The following is a 9,852-nucleotide window of genomic DNA, read 5'->3' on the forward strand; positions in this document are numbered from 1 at the left end:
TGACCAAATCGTGGCCAAAAGTGTGAACTAGCCTTTACTCAACTGCTTCATGTCTACATGCTCTCAGATCTTCATCTTTAATTTCTCTTGTGGTACCTCGGATTCGACTAACTACCATGGGTGCCAGTGTTGTAATTAAGTAATTAAATTATCCACTGAAAAAGTAAAGTAAGGGATTACTGTTCATTTTTAGGTAATTTAATTACAGTTACTTATAATGTACTTGCATTACATACTGTAAATTAGTTCAACAATTCTGTTTAAATCAATATTGAATTTAAAATCAAAATTTGTCGTCTCAAAGGTAAAAGTGAATGCTGCCTCTTTAAAATCATTAGTTGTCGTGCAGTTGAGCGCACCAGTTGGCTGTGCAGTCGCTGTCTGAAGATGCCGGCAGAAGCGAGAAGCGGCTCTTTTGCGAAATGGAAATATTCCAATTACTTCACTTTTTTGACACAGGCAGGCAAGAACATTACGGTAAAATGTAAACTATGTCCTAGGGAGAAAAAACACACAGCCGCCTCTCGCGAGTGTCAATTTTCGCGGTTTATTACACATAAACGTTCAAATACACACACAGTTATGCCAAAATGCCCGTTTTGGCATATATTAGCGTAATTATGTGAATGTGAACGGCGTGTAACAGCATATTGTCTCCATCTATCAGGTCTTAGCCTTTAAAACTTGCTACTGTCTACTATTGGCTGTCTGTATTATAAATGATAACCAAACAACAAAAGTTATGACTATGCAGAGTTATTTTATATTTGATTATTCAATTTCTGTGGTATTTTTACTTACTACTAGCCCTACCTGGAAACAAATATAGCATTGTTTTATTTGTATTTTCTATATTTTTACCGTGGTATCGAGTATACCACACTTTTGGTGGTTGGATACCGACTACTAGATTTTAGGTATAGTGACAACCCTATTTGTTACAACAACAAAAAAAAAAAGAGTATTATAAAGTAAATAAAAGTATATTAATAGTATTTGATTTATTAAAGTTAAAATGTTTTAAAAAGCTAAACTATTTTTGACTAATAAACCATGTTTGACTAAATTATTAAAGTAGTTTCCTTTCTACCGTCTATCCAGTCAAGGTTATTTAAAAAAAAAAAAAAAAATGTAAAAATTAAGTTACTAATTGAGTAATTAAATTACTTTTTCAGACAGAGTAATTAGAAAAGTATTTTAAATACAATATTGATGATGTAATGAGTAGTTAGTAATTAACTACATTTTTGAAGTAACTTACCCAGCACTGATGGGTGCCAGATCTTTTAGCTATGCTGCCCCCCCGCCTATGGAACTCCCTTCCCCTTGATGTTCGCAATAGTGATTGCCTTCTGACTTTTAAAACAGGCTTTTTTATAATGATATGATATAATGATTATAATATAATTATATGATTTATTCAGTCTTTACTGCATTTTATCTGTATATGCAGAGTCTTCGCTGAGTGTTTTGTCTTGTGCTTGCTTGTGAAGTGACCTTGGGTGTTATGAAAGGCGCCATTAAATAAAATGCATTATTACTATTATTATTATCATCATAATTTCTGCCATGTACCTTAGATGGAGAGTTATGGAGATGGCATTACTGAAATCTATTTCATTGTGTTCAAGATGATCTGTATAAGGTGGGCGATATTGAAGGTAATGATGATTACTTTCTAATGTTTTAGAAAATATTTTGCTGGATAGGATAAATGTGTTTATTAACTCTGCAGATAACCAGTTTTAAAGCCAAACATGGCACTGATCTGTGCATTTATGCTCTAAAAGAAATAGAAAATAAGCATAGAGATAAAAAAAAAAAACCAACAACAACAGTCAGTTCTTGTGTGTTGTATTGATCATCCAAAGCTTTTTATTGAGTTAACCATAAAGTTATTTCTTAAAACGAGAAAAGGGGTGTCTGAATACATTGTGAGAATTTTGTCCTATTGATATGCTCACCAGCCACTGCAAGTAAAATTGGGTTGTTGTTCAGCACATAAAGATGAACTGCTCATCATGATCTCAGACTGTGGTTTCTCCACTGCATGGATCTTCATGTGTATCTTCAGGCGACTTTTAATAGAGAAACTCTTTCCACACTGATCACACAATCTCTACAGTGGATCATCTCATGTGTTTTCAGATTTGATGACTGACTGAATCTCTTGTCACAGTGTGAACACTTGTAAGGTTTTTCTCCAGTGTGAATCCTCTCATGCAGTTTTAAATCACTCCCTGTAATAAAAGTCTTCTCACACTCAAAGCACATGTACTCTCTCACAGCAGTGTGTGTTTTCTGATGTTCCTTTAAACTACACAGCAGTGAAAAACTCTTTCCACACACAGAACATGAATGTGGCTTCTCCTTTGTATGAACTCTCAGATGTCTCTTCAGGTTTGATGCACTGAGAAATGTTTTGCCGCATTCATGACATGTGAACGGCTTCTCTCCAGTGTGGATCATCATGTGAACATTAAGGGTTGATGATTGACTGAAACTCTTCCCACATTGATTGCATACATGCGGCTTCTCTCCAGTGTGAACTCTCGTGTGAATCTTAAGATATTGTTTGTCTAAGAAACTCTTCCCACACTGATCACATGTGAATGGCTTTTCTTCGGAGTGGATCCCTGAGTGCAATTTAAGGTGTGATGATTGATTGAAACTCTTCCCACATTGATCACATGTGTGTGGCTTCTCTCCAGTGTGAACTCTCATGTGAAGCTTAAGATATTGTTTGTCTAAGAAACTCTTTCCACACTGATCACATGTGAACGGCTTCTCTCCAGTATGAACTCTCATGTGAAGCTCTAGACCAGATTTCTTTGTGAAACTCTTTCCACACTGAGTGCAGGTTGTAGATTTCTTGGCTCTTTTCTTTAAAAATGTCGTTTTAGTCTTTGAGCGACTCAAAGGTTTTTCTCCAGGTTTGTCATGATGTTTCTCCTCCACTTCACTCAGTTCTTCACTCTCCTCCTTCACTACCATCAGCTCTGAAATTAAAGAGAAAAAGTTTAATTTCATTTTTAGTAATTCAAAATAATTCAAAGAGAAATATGGAGTGAATGGATATAAAAGAGCCCAGATATAATAAACTGCTGCTATAAAATATTATGTAGCGCCTCCTTAAGGTCACCAGGATACCGCGGCTGCATGGACACCCAGGTGAGTTACACAAGAGGAAATGTGGACCAGTACCTCTAGGTTCATAAGGAGCAGTGGTGAGAGATTGAAAGAACAGACAGCCAACAAAGGTAAGTTTAAATTATATTGAAACATTTATATCAAGGTAAATGATAAATGAAATAAATTAACAAATTGTTTCTCTTTCAGGTAAAAGCAGAAACAATGAAAAAGATTGATGATCAACAAAATAATGGAATTACTGATTGACAATAAATGAAGAGTTCATTTGCAAAAACCGATAAACGCCATTTTTAAAAAAAAATGAACTAAGTGTTGTGCATTATTCTCCATATATAGCATTTTCTGTACCCTAAATCCATTTTGTCAGAAGAGCCGGTTTTGCCCACTTTCAGGCATCGCAAGTTCACGTTTTAGAGCAGAAGCCGACAAGCGCCCATGTTGTTTGTGTACAGAAACCGATAAGTCCGTTTTAGCGAATCAGCGCGCAGTATTCAGGTCAGGTGACAAGGCTTCTAGTCACTTCAAAAAGAAGTGCTAGCTGAGGGAAGTTTTATCAAAGCTAACTAAAAGTGATCAAGGATTTATGATTTCGACTCCTGTAAGTCCTTGTACACCATACACGACTTACATGCTGAAAAATTGGTTGTCCTTTTGCTTGTGTGTGTGTGTGTGTGTGTGTGTGTGTGTGTGTGTGCGCGCGCACGTGCGTGTGTGGATGAGTGCGTGTGTGTGTACTTGTGTGCCGATCTGTGTGTGTGTGTGTGTGTGTTTGAAAGAGAGAGAGCGAGAGAGAGAGCGTGCGTGTGTGTGTATGTGTGTGCCGATCTGTTTGTCCTTTTGCTTGTGTGTGTGCCTGTGTGGATGAGTGCGTGTGTGTGTACTTGTGTGCCGATCTGTGTGTGTGTGTGTGTGTTTGAGAGAGAGAGAGCGAGAGAGAGAGCGTGCGTGTGTGTGTGTGCCGATCTGTTTGTGTGTGTGTGTGTGTGTGTGTGTGTGTGTGCACGCGTGGGTGGGTGGATGTGTGTGTGCGTTTGTGTGCACATGTGTGTTTGAGAGTGTTTTAAATGCAATTACTTGGGTTTTGTTTAACTATGAAACATGAAATGTGGAGTTATCTGCTTTTGCCAAAAAAACGACTGTTGGAGTTATCTGCTTTTGCTAAAAAACAAACTTTTAATATATATATAAAACATACTTTCACTGAATTTTAATTTTTTAATTTACCTGTATTTTTTAGAGTTATCTTTACTTAATCAAAACAGCCCAACTGCAGTTTGATTGTTATTACTTGGAATGCACAATAAAAAAAAAAAACATGATTTGTGAGAATTCATAAAAATGGAGTTATCTGTTTTTGCAAATAAACTCTTCAAATGTAAGAAATATAAATAAACTGGGCTCTGGGTTTGTTTTCTTATTAGCCGTCGTTCACTGACAAGCTACGCAATATCGCGTTCATTATCGCAGATGAATCGCCTTCAGTGATCTACGGCTCTGTCTATTAAATGCCGCTCCATTTGAAAGCAGGTGATGTCGATTTAGTGGTAATCAGGGAACCAGCTTTACTGACGAAATGCGTGTGACAATCGCATGCGATATAATCGCCCAGCCCTATTTAATATTAGTTTAGTATATTTAGTATTAGTTTAGTATATAGGGATGCACCGGTTGACCGGCCATAAATCGGAACTTTTTTGTATTTTTTTTTTTTTGTCCGATTTTTCCGGAAGTGCGCCCACGTGCACAGACTGCATTTGTAATCATTCGTGAGCATGTCTTTTGTGTGGAAGTATTTCGAAATCTGTGCGCAGAACGTAAAGATTGCAATCTGCAATGTTTGCAAAGGACAAGTTAATCGTGGAGGAACAACAGCGAAGGCATTCGGCACAACAAACTTGATCAGACATTTAAAAGTTCATCACCCGAAAGAACACGATGAGTATCAAAAGTCTGTTGATAATGCAAAACAGGCAAGACCTTCATCCCTCACTCAACCATCGGTGAAATCCGTCATTCTACAAAACCAGAGTTACAGCCGAGATAGTTCAAAAGCACAAGCCATTACAGAGAAAGTAATGGAATTTATTGTACTGGATGTTTTCTGTTTTAGAAGACCAAGGTTTCCACCGTCTAATGGCACACATGGATCCGCGATACACACTACCCAGCAGACGATACTTTTCGGATGTGGCTCTACCCGAAATCTACAATGCTTTGTCAGCTCATGTTCACAGTCTACTTAATGCTGAGGTCAGATACATTAGTTTTACCACCGATATATGGAGCGCTGATGTGAGCCCAATATCTATGCTGAGTCTGACGGCCCAATATATTGATGCTGATTTCGAACTACAGAAAGTTCTCTTACATGCTCAAGAAATCTCTGGTTCACATACAGCATCTGCGCTTGTCATGGCTTTTGACGAAATGCTTAAAACCTGGAACATTTCCAAAAGCAAAGTGCATGTAATTGTGCGTGATAATGCCGCAAACATGCGTAAAGCAATGCAGGATGCTCACCTACCTAACCTGCCTTGTATGACCCACACTCTTCAACTGGCCATAAATGAAGGGTTGCTTTCACAGCGCAGTGTAACTGACATCATAGCGACTGGAAGAAAAATAATTGGCCATTTCAATTTTGCCACTCGCATACTTCCGACTTAGGAATGTGCAGGCACAGCTGGGCCAGCTAAAGAAAAGGCTACAACAATATGTCCCAACTCGATGGGACAGCACATATGCTGTCAAGTCTTATGGAGCAGAAGCATGCTTTGGGGGCATATGCTGCAGACTACGAATTACCTGCAACCCTCAGCTCGTACCAATGGGGTCTAATTGAGAACATATTGACTCTTCTTGCACCATTTGAGGAGCTTACAAAAGAGATCAACTCTTCCACTGCGACTGCAACAGATGTCATCCCCTCAATCGTTGCACTGAAACGTCTCCTAAAACAAAGCGCTGAAACGGATCATGGCGTTAAAACCCTCAAATCCAGTCTTTTAGAAGCGGTTGAGAAAAGATTCAGCAATGTTCTCTACATAATAACAGGCTATAATCTGTCATTTTTGTTTGCTTAATAAAAATATATTTCTCCAACACAGTCAAACATACAGTACGAGAAATGCTTCAAAAGGTGTTACAAACAGAAACAGGAAAACTGAGAGGAGAGACGAGATATGCTGAAGGGAATGAAGTGTGCACGGAGGCGCCAGCAGAAAAAAATACCACGCACAGCAAGCTCATTGTTGGCGAGGCACAATGAGATATTGGGAGAAAATTCTGAAGCGATTAAGGATACGGGCAGCCATACAGCACTGGAAATGCAGAGCTACCTGTCTGAGGCACAGATACCAAGAAGCAAACAGCCGTTGGTGTACTGGCGCACAAATAAGAACCGCTTTCCTGTGCTCGCTGAAGTTGTGCGAGCTTACCTGTCCGCACCCTGCACAAGCGTAGACAGTGAACGTTTGTTCAGCTCAGCTTCTCACGTGTTGGATGAGAAACGAAACAGACTAACTTGTGAAAGCTGAAATGCTTCTTTTTGTAAAGAAGAACTCGCATGCACTTTTGAAAAGCCAGAAGTAAACGTCAGTTCTGTAGGCTATAGGATGAATATTTTTTATTTTACCTTAAAATTACATTTACTTAATTTGATTTAAAATCTTTGTTTGGAGTGTTGAATGTGTTTTGATTGTGTTGTTTGGATTGTAAAACTATGCAGTTGTTGCCTTTAAAATGACATAGTTACAGTTAATGTTTTCATTTAAGGTTTCAACCCAATTTAAAAACAAAAGCTAAATGCTTTTGTCAGTAGGCCTACCTATGCATGTATTGAATGTAGGCTACTTACTGCGCAGTTACTGCTGTTAATTTCAGATGGTTACAGTTATTGTTTTTAATAGCCAAAACCCAGTTTAGCCTGTTAAATACCAAATAAACATCTTATGTATACTTTAATTCTTTCTTGTTTGTTGCTTGATAAGAATAAGAATAATAAAAAAATTTTTAAAAAATTTTAAAAACGTAAATCGGTATCGGAATCGGCCAGTTTGCTTGTAAAAAAAAAAAAGAAAAAAAAAAGAAATCGGTATCGGCCATGAAAAATCGTGTATCCCTATTAATATATTTAGTATTAGTTTAGTATATTTAGTATTGCTAATTTAAATTCTCTTTTTTCCTATTTATCTTTTAATGTTCTAATTATTTATTTGAACTATTTTAGGTTCCTTAACTGAACCATACACTGGTCTATTTCAATTGTTTAAATACTCTATAGATTTGAATGTGATATTCAAATACACAATTCAGGGGGGAAAAAAATAAATAAATAAATAAATAAAACTTATTAAAAGAGATATTTCACCCAATAAACCTTCTCTTCAAATTATTGTTATTGTTACTTCAAAATTAATTAAGTATTGAATAATGAAACCAATAATAAAAAAAACAATACAACTTCTTAATGTGTAAACAGTTCAAACACCAATAAATTCAATAATGTACTTTCATATACCAGTCTCTGAATTCAAAAGGAAAAACAATCGTCCATACCCGATTGAGACGTTAATAATCCAGGCCTTCTTCTGTCGGATTGAACAGAATTGCACATACAAGAAGAAAAGAGAGTTCGATGTCTGTTCACTCAGTTTTTTTCCTCCGTCCGGGTCTAAAATCGCTCGACGATTTCGTCGTAATCAAGATTCGCTGGGAGGCTCGCCATGTTTTATGCGGTGATGAGCTCAATCTGCGTCATCGCCGTGTTCACGTTCAAAAACACTCAAAAATAACTCAAAATCACTCATGAAACAAAATAAAGTTAAGTTTGAAGGAAAATCAATGTCTTTCTAGACGTTTTGTCTGGTTTCAGTTCACAATTAGTTATATTTTCAGTCAGAATGATCTCTGCCGATCTTTCTGTTTTAGTCTCCTCTCTTTTCTCTCTCTCTCTCTTCGCGCGCTGGTGACGTCATCCGCTTGCTTCACGTTGTCTCTCTCCTGATAGGTCGGCAATTATGGGGGGCGGTCCGTGCCAGTTCTAAGGCTAAGCAGGCGACGGATAAGGCGCAGTCTACCCTTACGTCGCCGTCAGACCGTGTCAAATTTTGAATGGGATTGATAGGGAGGACAGACGATAGACCCGCGGCGACGTCACGGCGACGTCACTGTAGATCTAATCGTAGGCGGCGACGTGACGGCGGCGTACGTGAGAAATTTACATTAAAAATGACGTGTGATTGGTACGTCTGAAATATGTACGTCGCATCATATGACGCCTGATCATCATACGTCGCATTATATGACGCCTGATCATCATACGTCGCATCATATGACGCCTGATCATCATACGTCGCATCATATGACGCCTGATCATCATACGTCGCATTATATGACGCCTGATCATCATACGTCGCATCATATGACGCCTGATCATCATACGTCGCATCATATGACGCCTGATCATCATACGTCGCATCATATGACGCCTTTAAACGCATTTAAAAATTTCCATTAGTAGATGTAGGCTATTTGTTATAGACTATTGTTTTTACAATAATTAGTTAACTAACTAGTGGCAACAGTGCATATGAATTCTAAATTTATTTAATGTATTATGTGTGTGTGTGTGTGTGTGTGTCTTTGTGTGTATTGGCTGTTACGTTAGTGTTGAAGTGAACAAATTAAGCATGTTTTGAAAATTTAAAGGCATTATTTTAACTTGGATGCCATAGCCCTAAAAGCTTATGCTCAATTTGTCTATATCTTTTTTTGTTCTTTCGTGATCTTGCCTGAATTTTCTTTGTCATTTAACATTTTCTTCAACATGAGGTGGAGAACAAGTTATTCCTAGAAAACATTCTTGGTTTCATGGATATAGTTTGTCTATTTGGGAAAATAAGAAGTTACAAAAAGTATAAACAGTAAAAAGATGATGGTAGAAAGGATTCTTCTTATTATTATATTATTATTATTACATTTGTTACAACGAAGGAATACTAACATGGTAACTTCTGACCAAAAAGAGGAGCAGTTATAATAGATGTATGAATTTCTGATGCTCAGGAGAACAGCAAATTCTAAACCAGGGGTTGTCAGCTATGGTCTTTAAGGTCCATTTTACTGCAGAGTTTAGCTCCAACCCTATTCAGCTGAGAACTCCCGGTTTAGAATTTGCTGTTGTCACCCTGAACTATTATAATTTTATTTTTGGTATTATAACCACTGCTCTAAATCATCAGCAATTTCATCTACAGCCCGAAGGCTTGAATATTAACCTTGTCCACTAGATGGAGCTATAAGATAAGGAATCATTTTAGACTTATATTATTTGTTTTCAATCCCTTTGAATAGAAATAAATGCATTTATTTATGTAGATAATTTGTGTAACTTGTGTATTGACAGTATATTTCATTTACATGTAAGTTTGTGAAATGTGAAACAGTAATAGCCTATTTGATGGTGGAAAAATATATATTTTAATGATTAATTTTAAATCATATAAATGGTGAGATGTGTTAACTTACCTGCATTTTTCCATATTTTTGTATTTTTTCATTATTTATAATTAGGGGTTATTCATGAGGGCGATGCGGTTCTAAATAGAACTGTTACTATTATCATATTTTTGAGGGAAAGTGTTCCATAAGTCTATTTTTAATTTTTATTTTCCAGAGAAGAAAGAAAAAGAAATACGT

The 9,852-nt window shown here is 37.0% G+C and overlaps 1 protein-coding gene across 1 annotated transcript; it reads right to left on the reverse strand.

Annotated features, from left to right (window-relative positions):
• Window positions 1-1,859: 1,859 nt before the first annotated feature.
• LOC137015626 (oocyte zinc finger protein XlCOF6-like) lies at window positions 1,860-7,812 on the reverse strand. Its single transcript, XM_067380677.1, has 2 exons — window positions 7,711-7,812; window positions 1,860-2,999 (listed from the first exon to the last, which is right to left on the reverse strand). Exons 1-2 carry the CDS (start codon window positions 7,766-7,768, stop codon window positions 2,071-2,073), a joined length of 987 nt encoding a protein of 328 aa, XP_067236778.1. The 5' UTR covers window positions 7,769-7,812; the 3' UTR covers window positions 1,860-2,070.
• Between the last annotated feature and the right edge of the window lie 2,040 nt (window positions 7,813-9,852).

Source organism: Chanodichthys erythropterus, chromosome 3 (genome assembly GCF_024489055.1).
Source record: "Chanodichthys erythropterus isolate Z2021 chromosome 3, ASM2448905v1, whole genome shotgun sequence".
NCBI lineage: Eukaryota > Metazoa > Chordata > Actinopteri > Cypriniformes > Xenocyprididae > Chanodichthys > Chanodichthys erythropterus.

Bases quoted from the DNA above. Each gene is read 5' to 3' on its own strand.
- LOC137015626 (XM_067380677.1), bottom strand. From the start codon at position 7,768: ATGTGCAATTCTGTTCAATCCGACAGAAGAAGGCCTGGATTATTAACG. The intron at 3,000-7,710 runs GTATGGACGATT...CTTTAATTTCAG, and splicing joins ATTATTAACGTCTCAATCGG to AGCTGATGGTAGTGAAGGAG.